Raw genomic sequence first — 20631 nt, 5'->3', positions numbered from 1 at the left:
TTTTGTTTTAAGATAGCGACCTTCATGTCTGTGATTGCGTGACCAGAGAGATTGAAGTGTTCTCCGACTGGTTTATGAATGTTAGAATTCTTGACATCTGATTTGTGTCCATTTATTCTTTTACGTAGAGACTGTCCAGTTTGACCAATGTACATGGCAGAGGGGCATTGCTGGCACATGATGGCATATATCACATTGGTGGATGTGCAGGTGAACGAGCCTCTGATAGTGTGGCTGATGTTATTAGGCCCTGTGATGGTGTCCCCTGAATAGATATGTGGGCACAATTGGCAACGGGCTTTGTTGCAAGGATAAGTTCCTGGGTTAGTGGTTCTGTTGTGTGGTATGTGGTTGTTGGTGAGTATTTGCTTCAGGTTGCGGGGCTGTGAGTGAGTTTGTGTGTGTATGGGGGTGGGGGGGATGTGAGAAAACCTGGATCTATGCAGGAAATAGCCCGACTTGATTATGTAAAGAGTTGTCACTTTGGATGGGCTAGCACCAGCAGGAGAGTGAATTTGTGTGGGGGGGTGGAGGGTGAGAAAACCTGGATTTGTGCTGGAAATGGCCCACCTGTTGATCACTTTAGATAAGCTATTACCAGCAGGACAGTGGGGTGGGAGGAGGTATTGTTTCATATTCTCTGTGTGTATATAAAGTCTGCTGCAGTTTCCACGGTACACATCTGATGAAGTGAGCTGTGGCTCACGAAAGCTCATGCTCAAATAAATTGGTTAGTCTCTAAGGTGCCACAAGTACTCCTTTTCTTTTTTCCTTAATAGTACCAGGAAAACTGGTTGAAACTAACTATAGGAAAGAACAGAATTATCAGCCACATTGATGAACAGGATTTGCTGGGAAAGTGTCAACATGTATTTAGATTTTCAGAAAGCCTTTGGCAAGGTCCCTCACCAAAGGCTCTTAAGCAAAGTAAGCGGTCATGGGATAAGAGGGAAGGTCCTCTCGCAAAGAGATCTCACAAAACTGGGTGAGTGGGCAACAAAATGGCAGATGAAATTCAATGTTGATAAATGAAAAGTAATGCACATTGGAAAACATAATCCCAACTATACATAGAAAATGATGGGGTCTAAATTAGCTGTTACCACTCAAGAAAGATCTTGGAGTCATTGTGGAGAGTTCTCTGAAAACATCCACTCAATGTGCAGCGACAGTCAAAAAACCAAACAGAATGTTGGGAATCATTAGGAGAAGGATAGATAAGAAGACACAAAATATCTTATTGCCTCTCTTTAAATCCATGGTACGCCCACCTCTTGAATACTGCATGCAGATGTGGTTCCCCCATCTCAAAAAAGATATATTGGAATTGGAAAAGTTTCAGAAAAGGGCAACAAAAATGACTAGGGGTATGGAACGGCTTCCATATGGGGAGGGATTCATAAGACTGGGACTTTTCAGCTTGGAAAAGAGATGACTAAGAGGGGAAATGATAGAGGTCTATAAAATCACGACTGGTGTGGAGAAAGTAAATAAGGAAGTGTTATTTACTCCGTCTCATAACCCAAGAACTAGGGGTCACCAAATGAAATGAATAGGCAGCAGGTTTAAAACAAACAAAAGGAAATATTTCTTCACCCAACACACAGTCAACCTGTGGAACTCTTTGTTGTGAAGGCCAAGACTATAACAGGGTTCAATAAAGAACTAGATCAGTTCCTGGAGGATAGGACCATCAATGGCTATTAGCCACGATGGGCAGGGATGGTGTCCCTAGCCCCTGTTTGCCAGAAACTGGGAATGGGCGACAGAGGATGGATCACTTGATGATTCCCTGTTCTGCTCATTCCCTCTGAAGCACCTGGCAGTGGCCGCTGTGCGAAGACAGGAGACTGGGCTAGATGGACCATTGGTCTGACTCAGTATGGCCGTTCTTATGTACTTAAGAGCCAAGGCTGAAGTTTCACAAGTGCCAGAGCGGTGTCAGTGAGAAGTAAATGAGAATCAGGCCTTGTGACACTTTACTACGTTTTCCGTCTGTTGCTAAGGGCTTGTCTACACACAAACACGGAGCTGCTTTCGCTCCATTGGTACAGCCCTCCAGGGTGGCTGCCACTGTTAGGCCAGTTGTCCCCGCCATGGTTGAGGTCACCTGTGCTGGACGCTTAGCAGGCTGCTGGGATTGGCTCCCAGAACTGGATGGGTGTATTTCTGATATCCCTCGGCAGACGTGCCGACTTCCTGAGTTCCCCAAGGGGGCAGGCTCAACCCCTTCCCCGCCCCAGGCCCCACGCCCACTCCAGCCCTTCCCCAAGCCCCCACTCCTACCCCACCTCTTCCTGCCTCCGCTCCTCCCCCTCGCCCCAGCACCTCCTGCATGAGGCTGAACAGCTGATCGCGGCGTGCAGGAGGGGCTGATTGGCAGCACCTGCTAGTGGGTGGGGGGGAAGGAGCTGATCCACAGGGCTGCCAGTGGCTGCTGAGCACCCACAGAGTCGGTGCCGATCTCCCTGGATTCTGGACAGGCCTTAGCACTGCCTGCTTCTTTGACCTCTAGGCTCACTCCCTGGTCCTAGACTCTGGATCTGGCACCCCTTCTTGAAAGTGGGGCCCCACGGCTCATGGGCGCGTGAGACAGGCTGCACCAGGCCTTTGTGGCCCCTACTGGAGGCCCCGTGGTCCTATCACATCCTGCCCCAGGAAAAGAGCAGCAAAGGGCTGCCGAGAGAGGCCCCATGGAAGCAGCCAATCAGAGCCCAGCAGGCTCAGGTGACAGGAGCTGCGGGTGCTAACAGGGCAGTGTCTGGCTGGGACCACAGGGGCACTCACACTCCTCCACCACCCGCCCCCTCCAAGACTCCCCAACAGCGTAAGCCCACCCTCCCCAGAGCTCTGCCCTTGTGGGCACTCTGGTTTAGAGTCTGACCCTTCAGGGACATGTCATAATTGAAGCAAACAACACCCAGACTTTGCAGAGGAATTTCTAAAGCCAAAACACTTTACTCATAAACACCACACCCTTTGCTTCTATACACAGCCCATTAGAGACCATGAAAAGACTCCCACCCACTTCAGCAGGCTTTGGACAGAACTGGTTATACACAGGGTAACTCCACTGTCTTCACAGGGTCCTGGTCCCACAGTGGAGGGGGGTCATGTGAGCTTGTTGCAGAGGTTCTGCCCAGGGATGGGAACCTCCTGGCACCCCAGCCCCCAAAATCATTCAGGCGGCACTTTCTGCACGACTGTGTGCTAGCTGAGGGGTGCGTGGGAATTGGTGGCCTCTGCTGCAGGTGATGGGCATCTCAGGTACTTGAAGACATGGTGAAGAGGAGGGAAGCACTTAACTGCAGAGTCTGCAGCTGCCTAGGACCAGGCCCTGGTCTCCTCCATCAAACCAACCTTAGGCCTGCACCTGCCTCTCCAACTACTGCCCCGTCTCCCTAACACCCTCCCAGCTCATGCAATGTGCCGTGCCCTCCCCCTGCACCCCACATCTCGTCCCCACTCGACTCTCAACAAGCTTCCTAGCCACTTTTTCCTGCCCAAGACTTGAGCCTCTGCTCCCCAGAGACCTATGCACTGCCCCTAACACTGCTGGTTGCTCCCTCAGCTTGGGGATCCCGTCCTCGCCTGGTTCTTTGTAGGAGAGCCCCCAGCTCCTTAGGGCAGGGACACGAAGGGGGAGGAGTCACAGGCTAGGAAGGAGGCCCCAGAGGGGGATAGAGCCGTTATGAACATAGGACTGGAAAGAGCCTACGGGGTCACCGAGTCCAGCCCGTGCTATGGCCGGCAACCCCGTCACGCCACCCCCTTCGTAAACTTACCAAGCTCCACCTGAAGCATTGTCTCCATCCGTTTCCTCTCACTCCCCACCGCTAGAGAGGCGCTGGGGTCCAGAGGCTCCCCGAACAGCATGCGCAGACTCAGGCCCTGGATCCCCCGCCCCAGACCGGAGGCTGGGCTGGACTCAGAACAGGAGGAGTGAGAGACTCTGTGTCCCGTTCTCTAGTCTCCTCAGGCATCCAGCTCCCCACAACCTGGCAATGGATTGGAACTAGTTCTCTGACCCCCCAAAGCCAGCTAGTCCCCCCATGAGCTGAGGCCAGACGAGAGGCAGCACCCCTAGAGGTGAAAGGCCCCGTGTCCCCTTCTCTGATTCTACTGAGCTAGCCAGTCCTGCTAACTTGGGGTCAGACTGGTGATGAGCCCACTAGAGGGGAAAAGGCCCCGTGTCCCATTCCCTGATCCATCCAACATCTCCATCACAGACTCACTTTTATTTTGCTTAAAACCACCGGTGCCCCATGGCGGGCCTTGCCCATTAGGGACTAGAACACACTCCAGAGTGACTGCTTCATGGTGTGGAGATTTGTTAATTCAAGCAAAGAGCTTGGAAGGTAGAAGGTGAAGTTCATGTGCTGTGTTACTATTAGATCAGCGTCTCAGGTTCTGTCCCCCTGAGCTGGTCTCTCCCCACCCACTGCCCCATGGCCCTTTGCCCTACTCAGGAAGTGGGAGAGAGTCAGAGCTTCTCTTTTGGGTTTAGGTGTTTCTATTGTGCCTTATCACCGAGATCTCTTCTTTTGGGGACCCAAAGGCTTTTCTCCCCTGTCTCTGCAGTACAGACGCTGGAGGTGGAGAGATCGCTCCCTGTATCACTACAAAGCTTGGAACACCAGGGAACCAAACAATGATCGTGGTGTCGAGTACTGTACTGAGCTGCTGAATTACAGGGGTAAGCAGATGGTTCAAACACAAATGCACCAACAAAGCAGCCAAGACAGGACCCTAGCCACACCCTCCAGCTCTCTCTGTGGAGATGGCCCCCTGTCCTGTCAGCCTGCCTGTCTCCCTCAGCTCACACTGCCACTCCCTCTCCTCTCAACTCACCTGATAACTCCTCCCCCACGCATCCCAGTTTGAGGTTCAGCTCCAGTCAAAGGCAGGCCATACAGTACATTTGGTCCCAGACAATCAGTTAAACGGAAAGACCCAAGCAGAGCTATTGTCCACTAGATGATGTGCAGGCAGGGTATGGGTTCTTCAGTTGGTGCCTTTGGCACCCTGATTCTGGAGGCAGCCAGGGGGCTATTTTGGCCCCGGGGCAATTTAGAGCAGCCTCAGGACTGCTTTGACAGCGGCAGTAACAACCTGGACGGCCAGAGCACAGGAGCTTCCGCCACATCCCAGCCTGTCCCCTATGCTGGGGAGGCCAGGGTTGGGCAAAGGCAGATGTCTCTCTTCTGGATTCCCCTATGCAAGAGGAATCCCCAGCTGGCCATTTAAGCCAGCTTTCTGCTGTCCATGTTGCTGGAGTGGCGTGGGGGGTGGAGCGGGGCTGAAGGTCTCATCCCATTCACTGACAATAGGACAGAGAGCTGGGTGAACAGGGAAAGCTCACTCGCTAATTCATGAATGACTCATTCTTCATGGGGCTCTGCTAGTCACACAGACTCGCCCAGCCTCAGATGCTCACGAGTCTGAGTGTTCTATTCCCAGCCCTGCCACTGATCTCCTGGGTGACCTTGGGCAAGTCACTTCCCCACTATGGGCCTCACTTTCCCCTCCCACCTCTTGTCTCCTTAGACTGTGCACTCTCCGGAGCAGGGATTGTCTGTTGGTATGTGCATGCATAGCACCTAGCACCAAGAGGCCCCGTCGTGCTCTCATCAGACATATTCCAACACAATAGAAGAGGGTTGTGACGGGTTGGATTACAGAAAACCCCTTGGGGCTGCCAACTGATGTGCCAAGACTACTTCTGCCCCTGTTTTCCCTGGCAGCTTGGGACTTCAGTGCCCTGCCTGGTTTGAGCCAGACATGCTTACCTGCTGCAAACACAGGCCCAGGTCTGAACCATGTCCCCCAACAGCTGCAGGCTTAACTGAAAACAGCTTAAGAAGTGTTCCTGTCTCTAACACTCAGATGCCCAGCTCCCAGTGGGGTCCAAACCCCAAATAAATCTGTTTTACCCTGTATAAAGCTTATACAGGATAAACTCATAGATTCTTCGCCCTCTATAACACTGTTAGAGAGATATGCACAGCTGTTTCTCCCCCTCCCCCCCCCCCCAACCAAGTATTAATACATAATCTGGGTTAATTAATCAGTAAAAAGCGATTTCATTAAATACAAAAAGTAGGGTTTAAGTGGTTCCAAGTAGTAACAGACAGAACAAAGTGAATTACCAAGCAAAATAAAATAAAGCACACAAGTCTAAACCTAATACAGTAAGAAAGTGATTACAGAGGAAACCTCACGCTCAGAGATGTTTCAGTAAGCTTCTTTTGCAGACTAGGCTCCTTCTAGTCTGGGTCCAGCAATCACTCACACCCCTATGGTTACGGTCCTTTGTTCCAGTTTCTTTCAGGTATCCCTTGGGGTGGAGAGGCTATCTCTTGAGCCAGCTGAAGACAAAATGGAGAGGTCTCCTAGGGGTTTAAATAGACTCTCTTGTGGGCGGACACCCCTCCCTCTCCCTATGTAGAATACAGCTACAAACAGGAGTTTTAGGTCACATGGGCAAGTCACATGTCCATGCATGACTCAGAAATTACAGGTAGCAGCTATTGTTCACATGCTACCTTGAACGTCCTCAGGTAGACTTCTTATGTGGATTGGAGTCTTCCAAGATCCATTGTCTGTTAAGTGTTTCTTGATTGGGCACTTAACTTGCAAATTCCTTTCTAACAAAGCTGACCAAATGCCTTACTAAAGCTACTTAAAATCAAACAAGTACACAGCCAATATTCATAACTTTGAGTACAAAAATGATACATGCATACAGATATATTCAGTAGACCATAACCTTTGCAGAGATATGTTACCTAAAATATATTCCAGTTATGTCCTATTTACTTTCATAAGCAGATTTCCATAAAGCATTATGGGGTGCAATGTCACAAGGGTCTTCCACTATCACTCTGACACAGCATCCCTCATGGAACCATGGAGCCTGTCCCTGTCTGAGACACATGGGCCTTCATCTCCAGCCTCCTCATCCTTGCAGCCTCATGCACAGGAGCTGGGGTCTTCTCTCAGCAGTGTGCAATGAGGAGAGACATCACTATAAGGGCAGGAATGGCCCCACTCGCCCTTCCATTGCCCCAGTGATTGGTTTTGCCTTCTACATTTTAAGAACTGGAATGATAAAGACTGTCATACGAAAAATGGCTACGTTTGCAAGTATCGACCCTAGCGAGGAGAGTCGCTCGCCTGCGCCTGAAGGGGGAGCTCAGCGCCTCGGATGCAAAAGAACTGGGCTCCTTGGGCATGATCAGACAAGGTCCCAGACTTTCCGATGCCTTTGCTGCATCAAGGGACAGTCCTCTCCCTCCCTGAGAGACTAGATCTCACTTCCCCAGCTGCAAACTCTCTTCCCCGAAGTGTGTCTGTTCTAGTTACACTCCTGCCCCTTCCCCTCAGTGGCTGCAGCCCACAACAAGAATAAACTCTCCTGAGCATGCAGTTCTGTGTGTGTCTCCTCTGTCCCAATCCTGGCCCTGCATAGAGGCATCCATCCAGCCCCCTCTGACTGTGTCCTGAACTGCCCAGATCTCAGTGGAGGAGAGGAAGGGGACCCTCAGAGGGAGGCAGGATGGGCCTGGCCTTTTGGATAAGGGACAGGACTTGGTCTCCCTCTAGATATCTGCAATAACCAGAGTTTCTTCTCTCTTCTGGCCCACCCATCTCCTCCTGATCTCATCTCCACTCAGACACACAAAGCAGGGACGTTTCTAGCGGTTGTGTAAACATCAGGCCCCACCAGAGCTGGAAGCATTTGCCACAGTACTAAGCAGGCTGAGGTCCCTGAATACCACCCCTTGGACCTTTTTCCAACTGGTCAGTGTTGGACAGTGACTGGGTTATGTTACTATTCCTGGGGGAATTCTGCACCACTGTGTGTGCAGAAAACATGCCCCTGCCCCCCACACTAAGCCCTTCCACACTTGGATCCTGCTGGGCTGAGCCTGCCTGCCCACACCTGGTGTGCCCGGTGCAGAGGGGCAGCGCCCTGGGAGTTTCGGGGGAGGTCCAGCCCTTGCGCTGTATCAGGGTCCAGAGCAACCTCACTGCCGAGTCCTGTCCTGGGGGGTCGGGGGGTGCTGCAGAGTGATCTCCCACTTCCGTGCAGCCAGTGGCCTGTGCTCCCCACTGCCACACTGGAGCATCCACATTTACTTATTAACAAATAAAATTTGCAGAATTTTAAAATACTGTGCACAGAATTTTTATTTTTTTGGTGCAGAATTCCCTCAGGAGTAGTTAACACCTTTGGCCCATCTAAATTAATACAACAGGCCCTGACCTGAGTGGCACCTCTAGGCGTGGCCTACCACAATGTAACTTCACCCTTCTGCATGGTGGAGTCAGCAGCACCCACACAGGTTCAATATCTAGGGGTTCCTCCTAACACTGCCACAAAGAACTGGCTCGAGCCCCCCCACCGCAGTAATCTGGGAAAACTTAACACCGCCCCGGACGCCTCCAAGAGACAATACGTCCCCACTCACAGGCACTGACTCTGTGTTTTACAAAAGACAACTGCTATTGAAAGGGAAAGGGAACCCAGCATTAGTTTGAGAAAACATCACAACCACATTCAAACACATGTGATCATGAGCCAAGCCAACCCCACAGCACACTTTTGTTAGGTGGGTTCATTTTCGTATGTTTTGTGACTACAGGAATCCATGTTGGTTTCAAAATGGAATTTTATGCCCACGTGAGCTATAGGTCCATTTTCCCGCTCTTTTATTTCTCCTGGAGTTGTAAACAACTTCCAGTCAGAACTGGTTTTCCTAAGGGGTTTCCCAGAAGGGGCTTCCCGCCTTTTCTAAGGGGTTTCCCGGGCCAGTGTATAAAAAGGTGCCCCGAACATGGCCTCAGGGTTGTCCAACTGAGTGGCAGCCAGGGACGGTCACGGGTCGTGGGTCTTACCTGCAGACATCTATCCATCCTAGGGATTTTCCTCCAACAGCTTCCTCACCTCTAAAGAGAAGAGAGGAGAAGAAACAGCACTTACCTTTCTCATCGTCCATCGCTGTGCTCCTGAGCGTACCATTTGTTCTGTTTTCCTATGGCCACGAAGGAACATCAAGGGACTCCTTGGAGCTCCTCTCCAAAGCCTTGCCGTTAGCCAGAGGATTGAGGTCCCAAGCACCTGCTGTCGCTTTGATCTGTGAAGACGGTTTTTATATCTGTTTTGTAGGGTTGAGTTTGGGGGTAATCACTGTATTGCGCAATTTTGCTCTTTATTCCCCTTCTTATTTGTCCCACTCTTTGTTATAAACCCTTCAATACACTTTATTTGATTTTACCTTTACTGATTGATTCCTCATTATTTAGGGTGGGAGGGGTCCTCTTTGCAGGAGAAGGGATCCTACCGGATGACAGACGCTGGACAGGGAGGCCGAACCTAGGGAGACTGAAAGCCATAAGGATCTCTTTTCTTATCACACACACACACACACTCCTCCTTTGCCTTTCAGTCCTTTTCCCCTTTAACACAGGGCAGTGTCTTTTGCCTCAGTTTCCCAGCTGCTGGTGGGAAAGTCTGAGGAATGAATGTCCCATTAGCACATCAATCCCCTCTCCCTCCACTGCACCCCACTCACAGTTGGCTGTCCTTGGTCAGCAAAGACCCAGAGCTCAGAGGGGCCTTCATGTGGGTTCGCCTCCCACCCCCATCCAGGATGTGCATCGAGCACAACGGACCCTGCTGCCACCCTTCCCTCTGCCACCATCGGTCACCCCGGCGCTGCTGCTGCTTCTCTGCCGCCACCCGCTGTTCTCTGCGATGCCACGTTCTCAGGTCCCACCACTGAACCCAGCGCTCGGTGGGTAGCGGGAAAGCTCACTGGGTTTGTATTTTGCAGACTCAATAATAAAAACAATGTACAGGTGTCTCTATTGTTTACTAGACCCAAATGCAATAGAAACACAAATAAGGTGCTTTGAACGTTCTTATCTTTTTTGTTCTTTCTTTGGCTTTTTTGGTAAAAGGTGGATGTCTATACGACAATTTGACCCGGACGTTGCTCCTAGTCTTGTGATCTGGGCAGGAGCGACTCACCGTGCCAGGGAGCTGCCAAACCCTGTAGTTACAGCAACTGTAGGAAGTTTATGTCCAACCTAAACCTCCCTGGCTGCAATTTAAGCCCATTGCTTCTTGTCCTGTCCTCAGAGGTTAAGAAAAACAATTTTTCTCCCTCCTCCTTGTAACAACCTTTTATGTACTCATGTAAATACAGAAGTCTTTTTCCCCCAGCCCATCACTAGATGTTAGAGGAGAGCTCAGTCACTCCCTGCTCACATAGCCACTGGGAGCTGACAACAGGAAGGGGTTCGGAGGGTTAACAGCCCATGGGGAACGCGGCTCCCTCCCACCAGCTGGACACCCCAGTTACTCAACCCTGCACAGAGACCAGGCATGAGGGGCAGACGCAGCCCGGCTTCTATGCCACCCAACCCCTGCAACCCTCTGCAGGGCCCCACAGAGCCAGGATCAGCCCCAGCACAGCAGTGTGGGGGGGGAATGTGCTCACAGGGGCATGCATGTGAGTCGTCCAAGTGTTCGCAGGAGGGGGGTGTGGGGAGGGGGATGTTCAGAGGGGAAGGGTGGGTGACGTCTCTCCTGCTGCCCCCCCTCCCCGTCCTGGGCACCTGCCAGCTCTTTGCACAGAGATCAGGAAGCTGAACCGCAGAGAAATGAAACCTAAAGGGAGCGTGAGGAATCAGAAAGAGCTGGGCCGGAAACGCAGCAGGCTATGGTGAGGCCCCACCCCCTGCCAGCCTGCCTCACTCTGGGGAGAATGCATTCGGCTGGCAAGGCCTCGGGCTGCTCTGAGAGCCTCGGATGACCGGGGCTGGGGAGCACACGGGACATGATGGGATTTGTCCCTTTCAGGAGCCCTTTATGCATCTCCAGCAAGGAGCTCTCAGCTGGGAGCTGGTCAGAGCCCGTTAACCCTCGCAAGCCCAGGCCTCAGGCACCGACACCCCCCAACAAAAAGCAACCGCGGCTTTGCATCCCCTTTAAATAAATTGCTCTAGATGTGGCCCTAGGGTGCTGGCCGTTCCCCCCTCACCCCTCAATGACGGGACAGTCTCCCCTACCGATCGAGGGCAGAGAACCAGGCAAACGATTCCCTGAGTTTGTTGAAATCGGCTTTTTAAGTGTATTATCTTTATGCTGCTGCTCCCCCTGCTTCCTTCCCCTAGGATCACAAACTCTTCATCGCTGTGTAGTCACTTTCACCCAAGTTGCCTTCCACCTTCAGATTCACAGCCAGCTCCTCCCTATTAGTGAGAAGGAAATGGCAACTAGCCACCGGCCTTCCCCCCTTTACATCCTCCACCTTCTGAAACAAAACAAAATGTACATTTAAAAAACCCTCTAGAAAGACGCTTCTCCCTCTGGGAGAGGAGAAACCAAACATGTGACAGGTGTGAGTCACAGTAATTAATGCACAGCTGGAAAGCGCTCAGACACTGCAATGAGGAGCAGAGCGTAAGAACCGATGTAGGACGGAACAGAAGAGACCCCCACACTGTCCCCACAGCGCAGTGAACCAGGCAGGGGCCCCACGGAGATAGAACGCGATCGTCTCATTGAGGAGCGCACCAGCATGCGGCAGTACAAAGGGAAGAGGTGAGGCTGCACAGGGAACCTGGGTAACGATGCAGCCTCTGGCGGGACACAACGGAGAGTATCAGTTCAGGACAAATTGCTTAGAGCAGGGCAGTTACAGCCCAAGGTTGGGTTTCCTTTACTACTATTAAGGCACACCAAACCAGCCAAACAGATCACTTGGTCTCACCCCACGGGCTAACCATAAGTCACACAAGCAATTCCCTTCGACACTCCAGTTCCCCAGTATCACCACCAGGACCACTCGTTATGGGGACGACTGGTTATGAAAACCAATACCCCAGTAAAAGAATAACGGTTCTCCCAAACCTAAAGGACCAACCCCCAGACCCAGGTCAATATACAAGTCAGATCTTACCCACAAATCACACTGTTGCCAATCCTTTAGAATCTAAAAGTTTACTCATTGAAAGAAAGAAATATAGATGAGAGCTAAAATTGCTTAAATGGAATCAATGACATACAGTGATGGCAAAGTTCTTGGTTCAGGCATGTCGTAGTGATGGAATAAACGGCAGGTTCAAATCAAGTCTCTGGAGAACATCCCCAGCTGGGATGGGTCATTCAGTCCTTTGTTCAGAGCTTCAGTGTAGCAAAGTCTCTCCAAAGGTAAGAAACAGGATTGAAGATAAAATGGAGGGATTTCCAGGGCCTTTTATATCCTCTGCCATGTGGAAGGACACCCCTTTGTTCTTACTGTGGAAAATCACAGCAGCAAGATGGCGTCTGGAGTCACTTGGGCAAGTCACATGTCCCTGCATGACTCAATTCTTTTACAGGGAGAGCAGCCATTGCTCACATGCTACCTTGAACATTCCCAGGAAGACTTCTCATGTGAATTGGAGTCTCCCAAGGTCCACTGTCAGTTAAGCGTTTCTTGACTGGGCACTTATTGAGAATAGTCCCTTCTCAAGAAGCTGACCAAATGCTTCCCTGAGGCTACTTAGAATCAAGCACATGGAGATACAAGTACATAGCCAATGTTCATCACTTCAACCACAACAACGATAGACCCATCATAATCCTACCCAGCCAACCCTAACCTCTCCATAGACACCTCACACCACAACCTCTGTACAATATTTGCTGCAACTATATAACAGTGGTTGGAACAATGATCTATACGGTCGCAGGTCATGTCAATAACGTCACAACCTGACTGTTATTTCCTCACTTTAGAGGGTTTAATTTGTATGTGGGGGAGGCATTTTCAAAAGTGCCCAAGTGACTGAGGAGCAGGGATCACGCTGGCAGCCAATGGGGCCTGGGTGACTAAACCGGGGGGGGGGCCCTTTGGAAAGTCGCACCCTGCGCGGATAAAGCTGGGGGAGGTTCGGGGAGAGGCGGAGACCTGGGGGAGCAGGTACAAAGCTCTCACCTTTGGCTAATTGCCCTGCCTCCGTCATCGCCCTCTGCTCCTCGCTGCTCCGTGCCCCAGGCAGGGCCCTGGAAGTGCGTGAGGGCGATACGAACACCCCCCGGTGGTGGGGAAGGGCTGGCCGGGGCCGGGACGCGGGCAACCGGTTCGGGGCAGGGGGCTGTGGAGCTGGTTGGGGGCGTAGCAGGGAGCGCCCGCGGCGCGGGGATGGTGAGTGACCCCGTCCGTGTGCTGGGAAGCCCAGGCCAGGATTGTACGTGTGCAAGCGCGTGTGTGCACCCACACCCACACACACCCACACCCACACCCACCGACACACACACACCCGCACCCACACCCACACACACCCACACACACACACCCACACCCACACACCCACACACCGACACACACACACACACCCACACACACCCACCCACACACACCCACACACACCCACACCCACACCCACCCACACCCACACACCGACACCCCCCCCCCCCCCATAACTAGTCCCATGTCACCCAGGGAGCTGCAGGTGGCGACTCAGGCTGAGGGGACGCTGAAGCTGACAAGTGGAAGTGAAAGTTAAGTTTCAGTTTCCTTTTCTGCTGCTCACTCCCGCTTTCCGGGGAAATGCAGCTCCCCAGCCAAACCAGTGAGATCCCCAGCTAGCAACCCGCCCTGCATAAGAAGGGCAGCATCGTCCGGGCGGCCACAGTCCAGCCTGCCCGGGCAGAACTCGGGTCTCTCCCAGAACCGGGCACGTCCACACCTTGGGAAGAAACCCGGGGCAGTGAAAGGAGCCGTCACCTCCCCTGGCCGGGCTGGGACTCAGCGGAGCGCAATGAGGTAGGAGCATTGGGGTCGCTGGGCGGGGGGGACATTTCCAGCCAGGGCTAAAGTCAGACAGCTTTCCACCCCCTCTGCGCATTTCTGGGGCTGTAAATCTCCGGCTTTGAAAGCTCTGGGGCGGGGTCACTCTGGGGTAATTCTGCGTCCTGTTGACTCTCCAGGCTGGTGCCTCTCAGGGCTAGTGCAGGTCACTGTTGGCACCTCGCCCTGCGAGCTCCCCTCGCTCCACCTTCACGGAGAGCTCCCCCTCTGGCCAGCTGTCACTCCGGCTTCGCTCCGCATCAACGGAGGAGTCGGTAAGAGAGTGCCCCCCCCCAGCCCTGTCCCCCTCTCCGTTGTGTTTCAGAGTAGCAGCCGTCTTCGTCTGTATTCACAAAAAGAAAAGGAGGATTTGTGGCACCTTAGAGATGAACCAATTTATTTGAGCCTAAGCTTTCGAAAGCTACAGCTCAGGAAACCTGGCTGCGGGTGTTGGGGAGGGGGGAGAGATTAACTCTGATCCCTGGGGAGCTGGAGCCAAGGGGCAGCCGGGGGGGTGGGATGGGACCAGCCCAGGAACTGCAGAGAGAAAAGGCAGCAGCAGCAGGAGCCCGGAGCTACAGCGCGGGGGAGGCTGCAGGGAGGGGAACCAGCTGCTTGCAAGGGGGGGCGGGGGGCTCTTGTGAACGCTCAGCCTGGAGCTGAGACCATGTCACCCCACTGCCCCCCCAGCACCACCCTGAGCGCAGGGCACCGGCACCAGACCACAGCGCAGGGACAGCTGGAGGGAGTGCGGGGGGGGCTATGTGTCTAGCAAGGCAGAGGGGGGAGTCCTGTGAGTCTAACAAGACGCGGGGGGGGGGGCGGGGGATTGTTCTATTGTTCAGTGTGGTGCTTGTTCCAGGGTGACCATATTTCAGGTTCCAAAAAACACTTCCTTATTTACTTTCTCCACACCAGTCATGACTGTATAGACCGCAATCATATCCCCCCTTAGTCGTCTCTTTTCCAAGATGAGCAGTCCCAGTCTTATTAATCTCTCCTAACATGGAAGCCGTTCCATGCCCCTCATCATTTTTGTTGCCCTTTTCTCAACCTTTTCCAATTCCAATTTATCTGTTTCGAGATGGGGCAACCACATCTGCATGCAGGATGCACAGCAGCGGGAGGGGTGTAACAGGCCTCAATTGTCTCAATTAAATGTCCGGAGACAGAATATTTACATTCTGCCGACCCTCAGAATCTCCCCATTACATTTCTCTCCTGCCTACTGACTAGAGTGGGCCCCGTTCCCATTGATACTAAGGTTATGGCTACAGTGCAGTCGCAGGTGTGTCTAGCTCAGGTAGGCATCCCCGTGCGAGCTTTAATCTAACTAGTGGGACTAAAATGAGCAGTGAAGCCGCAGTGGCACAGACCCAGATGTGGGCTAGAAACACAAGTACGTACCTGGGGGGCCAGATGGGCTTGCAGGTCCTGCACCGCCAAGCGTCACTGCTGTTTTTAGCTGTGATATCTAGGTTACAGCTAGTGCCGGAAGGGCAGCCCATGCTACGGTCCCACCTCTCACTGCAGGGTAGGCACACCCTGCGGCCATTTCACAGCACCCTGGCCGTGCGAAGGGGCCTTTCCATTTACACTCGCTTTACGCTGCCAGCGGGCTGGGAACTAGCCTTTGTGTAAATGAGAGTCAGGCCCTTCCTGTCTCCTTGGATAAATGGCCGCCATTGAAGTCAGTGCGAGACTCTCTCTCCACTCACACATATACGTATCCCAGGACATAAATGACCCCAGTGGGCAGCCAGATGATTTCCAATGTTTGAGGGGGTTTAAGCGCACCCTGAAGGTTCAATTTTCTAGATGTCAGCTCCCTAAAAATTTCATTTCTATAAAGGTTAACCCCCATACCTTACATTATTGGTCCATACTGCATTTGCAACCTTAGCTCCAGATTCACCAAGTTCTTACATGGGAAATCCCTTTCTTTTGTAAACTCTGTGTTGTGACATCATGATGTACATTTTGGCTTGGAATAACACACATCAAATAGTCCAGTTAATAGCTAGCTTCAGCCCTAAAGGTGAACTGCACAACAAAATAGTCACTTCTAAATACTCTCACTTAGCAGCTCTGGTGCTGGAGGAGCATTCAAACAGGGAAACACATTTTGAACAAATGTTTTGTACATTGTTATTTCCCCCCTGAGAAATTCTCCTGAAGTTACAAAGCGGGGAGCTTTCTGTGACATAACAAATACCACAGGCTGCATCTACTGCAATGAGTCATGGGGTTTTGCAGTGTTGCTTTCTAGGACACAGGAAGTACTAAGAGGATTTCACAAAGGTTAGATTCAACCCATTCATACTGGTCCCATGCATGGGAGAGTGAGGACATCAGACACTGAAATCCAGGCTTAGTTCTTTGTTGCCACTGAGCAATTTGCTTTTAACCAGAAAGAAACCCTGTCACTCTGTAATCACTGACCCATGATTGTAGCATGTAGTGGAAATTCATTCAGCCCAAATGGAGTCTCATTTTCCCCTCTCTTTACAGCACCCTGCGTCTGAAGGAGAAGCTGCAGGCCCTCCAGTGCCACTTCACCTGGAACTTTGAAATCAGAGACCAGGTAGATGCAGTTCACCTCCTCCAAACTCTGGCTCTCAGGATTGCCCACACTCACTACCAGAACCAGCCCACGCTCCTTGCCATGCAGGCTTATCTCTGCCACCTGCAAGGGCAATATGAAAACGCTCTGCAAAGCCTTAGAGAAGCCGAAAAGATTCTGCAAAGAGATCACCCAGATAACTTCCCCCGGCAGGTCCTGGTCATTTACGGAAACTACGCCTGGATCTATTATCACTTGGCCCACTATGATTTGGTTGAACTTTACCTGGACAAGGTCAGAAAGATCTGCAGCTCCCTGAAGAGCCGCTCTCCACATGCAGCTCAGATCCCTGAGATACATGCACAGAAAGGCTGGTCTCTCCTGGCAGCAGGCTTCCGCAATGGCAAAGAAGCCACAGAGTGTTTCCAAATGGCGTTAAGAGAAGACGAAGCAAATGGGGAATTTCTTGCTGGGTTGGCAATCGCAGCCTTTGCATCATGGGATCACTCATACAATTCTACGTCTTGGAATGAAGCCAGAGAGAAGTTGGAAGACATTATCCCTGAACAGCAGCAAAACTATGAAGCTAAGGTGTATTTAGCCGAGATCCTTAAGAAATCGGATAGACAGCAAGCAGAAGCCCTCTTAGAAGATGTTGTTCAGAATAGCCTGGACCCTGAGGTCCTGAGACATGCAGCCAAGTTCTTTGAAGGGGAATTCGTAGAAAAAAAAATTTCTATTCTAGAGCGAGCAATCTCTCTGAACCCCAATTATCATCTCCTTCACTATGACCTTGGTTATTGCTACAAGATACAGGTGTGGGGGGCCAAATCCAGCAGAAGAGAAGAAATGTTGGCAGCAGCTATTGAGGCCTTCAAAAAGGCTGTGCAGAAAGATCCAGCCTCTGTGTTTTCAAGGCTGGCTTTAGCTGAAATGTATGGAGAAAACACACCTCACTACCGAGAAGAGATTTATCTCAATCTCCTGAGTGAAATGCCCAGCCTCAGCAAGAAGTGTCAGCAGGCAGTCTGCCTTCACTGGGGAAATTTCCTCTTGTACCAGCAGAAGTCAGTGTGGGAGGCAGCTGAGATGTACAAAACAGGTTTTGCCATTCCAGACAACTACCCGGAGAGGCAACTGCTGAAAAGGAAGTTGGAAAAGGTGGCAGAAATATTCCAGCAGAACTCCCAAACCACTGAGGCTGAGGCCATACGTGACTTCATTCACGAGACTGAAAGTCATTCTCTTGAATAAAGGAGGAAGTCCACTCGTGGCAACAATAGAGCAGGAGACTGGAGATCCGGAGAACATGGGGGATCCTTTCCCTTCCCTGGACACACCAAGACCTCCTTCTGAAGTGAGTTACTTTCCCCACCTGTGTAACAATGACATTCGTGTTGCAAATGACTCAGACTATGGCATATGCTGCTGCTGCTGCTGCTAATTATTATTAGCTACCTGTCTTGTAGTCACGCCTAGTAGCCAAGACATGGACCAGGACCCCATTGTGTCTGGCCCCAAAGAGTCTACAGTCTGCAACAAGAGACAACAGGAGGGAACCAGCAGACAGATGCAGGAGCAGAGGCAGACAATACTGGTCAGCGAAATGGACAGTGGTCTCAGCCCATCAGCTACCCAGCCATTGTCAAGTGTTTTGTAAGCATCACTGCAGAGCAGAGTTTAGCTTCTGATACTGAGCAGCTGTTTCTACTCAGAGGGACAGTGCAACCATCCTTGTCTCTACGCAAACCTACCCTCCAGCTCTGCTGCTTTCTAATATCCACATAGCAAATAGGTGTGGAGTTTCTTCTAACAGCGTTGAGTTTTTGCATTTGCATTTTGCTGAGTGCCTGTAGTGTGTCTATATAATTATTCCCATCTTTGCTTTCCGCACCTCACCTGACCATGACTTACATTTACATGGCACCAGTTTCCCCAGCTTGTCATGGATCTGATTTATTGTAAATGAAGTAAAAACATATGTAACAGAGAAAAGAGAAATAAATCAGTCTCTTTCTTTGTGTTGAAACATTGCTTCTCCTGTCTCTAGATTGCATCAGGGTGAGCAGCACACACAGGACCCCACGGGCACGTCGAGCTCACAGTAAAGCACCGTGACAGTCACTAACGGAACACGAACTGTCCCACATTGAGGTGTCATTACAGGAGGTTTTGGAACAAATTGATAAACTAAACAGTAATAAGTCACCAGGACCATATGGTATCACCTAAGAGTTCTGAAGGAACTCAAATGTGACATTGCAGAACTATCTGTAACCGATCATTTAAATCAGCTTCTGTACCAAATGACTGGAGGATAGCTAATGTGAGGCCATTTTTTTTTAAAGGCTCCAGAAGTGATTCTGGCAATTACAGGCTGGTAAACCTGACTTCAGTACCGGGCAAACGGGTTGAAACTATAGCAAAGAACAGAATGATCAGACACATCAATGAACATGATTTGCTGGGGAAGAGTCAACATGTACTTAGATTTTAAGAAAGCCTTTGATAATGTCCCTCGCCAAAGGCTCTTAAGCAAAGTAAGCTGTCATGAGATAAGAGGGAAGGTCTTCTCATGGATCAGTAACAGGTTAAAAGATAGAAAACAAAGGGTAGGAATAAATGGTCAGTTTTCAAAATGGAGAAAGGTAAACAGTGATGTCCCTCAGGGGTCTGGTCTGGTACCAGTGCTGTTTAACATATTCCTAAATGATCTGGACAAAGGGGTAAGCAGTGAGGTGGCAAAATTTACAGATGATACAAAATTACGCAAGATAGTTAAGTCCCAGGCAGACTGCGAAGAGGTTTTAAGAGAGCTCACAAAACTGGGTGACTGGGCAACAAATGGCAGATGAAATTCAATGTTGATAAATGCAAAGAAATGCACATGGGAAAACATAATCCCAACTATACATAGAAAATGATGGGGTCTAAATTAGCTGTTACCACCCAAGAAAGATCTTGGAGTCATTGTGAATAGTTCTCTGAAAACATCCACTCAATGTGCAGTGACAGTCAAAAAACCGAACAGAATGTTGGGAATCATTCGGCGAAGTATAGATAAGAAGACACAAAATATCCTGTGGCCTCTATATAAATCCATGGTACGCCCACATCCTGAATACTGCGTGCAGATGTGGAACCCACATCTGAAAAAAGATCGTTTGGAATTGGAAAAGTTTCAGAAAAGGGCAACAAAAATTATTAGGGTTATGGAACGGCTTCCATATTGGGAGGGATTAATAAGACTAGGACTTTTCATCTTGGAAAAGAGATGACTAAAGGGGGATATGATAGAGGTCTATAAAATCATGACTGGTGTGGAGAAAGTAAATAAGGAAGTGTTATTTACTCCTTCTCATAAACCGAGAACTAGGGGTCACCAAATGAAATGAATAGGCAGCAGGTTTAAAACAAACAAAAAAGAAATATTTCTTCACCCAACGCACAGTCAACCTGTGGATCTCTTTGTTGTGAAGGCCAAGACTAGTGGGAAAGCAGTGGATGTATTGTTTCTTGACTTTAGCAAAGCTTTTGACACGGTCTCCCACAGTATTCTTGTCAGCAAGTTAAGGAAGTATGGGCTGGATGAATGCACTACAAGGTGGGTAGAAAGCTGGCTAGATTGTCAGGCTCAACGGGTAGTGATCAATGGCTCCGTGTCTAGTTGGCAGCCGGTATCAAGTGGAGTGCCCCAAGGGTCGGTCCTGGGGCCGGTTTTGTTCAATATCTTCATAAATGATCTGGAGGATGGTGTGGATTGCACTCTCAGCAAATTTGCGGATGATACTAAACTGGGAGGAGTGGTAGATACGCTGGAGGGGAGGGATAGGATACAGAAGGACCTAGACAAATTGGAGGATTGGGCCAAAAGAAATCTGATGAGGTTCAATAAGGATAAGTGCAGGGTCCTGCACTTAGGACGGAAGAACCCAATGCACAGCTACAGACTAGGGACCGAATGGCTAGGCAGCAGTTCTGCAGAAAAGGACCTAGGGGTGACAGTGGACGAGAAGCTGGATATGAGTCAGCAGTGTGCCCTTGTTGCCAAGAAGGCCAATGGCATTTTGGGATGTATAAGTAGGGGCATAGCGAGCAGATCGAGGGACGTGATCGTTCCCCTCTATTCGACATTGGTGAGGCCTCATCTGGAGTACTGTGTCCAGTTTTGGGCCCCACACTACAAGAAGGATGTGGATAAATTGGAGAGAGTCCAGCGAA

General features: G+C 50.6%; 1 protein-coding gene and 2 long non-coding RNA genes across 3 annotated transcripts; 1 reads left to right on the top strand and 2 right to left on the bottom strand.

Annotated features, from left to right (window-relative positions):
- Window positions 1-6081: 6081 nt before the first annotated feature.
- LOC125630625 (uncharacterized) lies at window positions 6082-9930 on the bottom strand. The gene is made up of 3 exons (XR_012666640.1): window positions 9579-9930; window positions 9282-9388; window positions 6082-9140 (listed from the first exon to the last, which is right to left on the bottom strand). It is a non-coding gene; the product is annotated as an uncharacterized LOC125630625 (long non-coding RNA).
- Window positions 9931-11997: 2067 nt separating this feature from the next.
- Window positions 11998-13298, bottom strand: LOC142070677 (uncharacterized). The gene is made up of 2 exons (XR_012666639.1): window positions 12993-13298; window positions 11998-12310 (listed from the first exon to the last, which is right to left on the bottom strand). It is a non-coding gene; the product is annotated as an uncharacterized LOC142070677 (long non-coding RNA).
- A 207-nt stretch (window positions 13299-13505) lies between these two features.
- LOC125630623 (interferon-induced protein with tetratricopeptide repeats 2) lies at window positions 13506-18439 on the top strand. The gene is made up of 2 exons (XM_048836810.2): window positions 13506-13823; window positions 16359-18439. The coding sequence occupies exons 1-2, from the start codon at window positions 13819-13821 to the stop codon at window positions 17662-17664; spliced, it is 1311 nt and encodes a 436-aa protein (XP_048692767.1). The 5' UTR covers window positions 13506-13818; the 3' UTR covers window positions 17665-18439.
- Window positions 18440-20631: the final 2192 nt, after the last annotated feature.

The sequence above is a fragment of the Caretta caretta genome, chromosome 1, assembly GCF_965140235.1.
Source record: "Caretta caretta isolate rCarCar2 chromosome 1, rCarCar1.hap1, whole genome shotgun sequence".
Lineage (NCBI taxonomy): Eukaryota > Metazoa > Chordata > Testudines > Cheloniidae > Caretta > Caretta caretta.
Note: the sequence above shows the minus strand (reverse complement) of the source record. Positions and strands in the feature narration are given on the sequence as shown.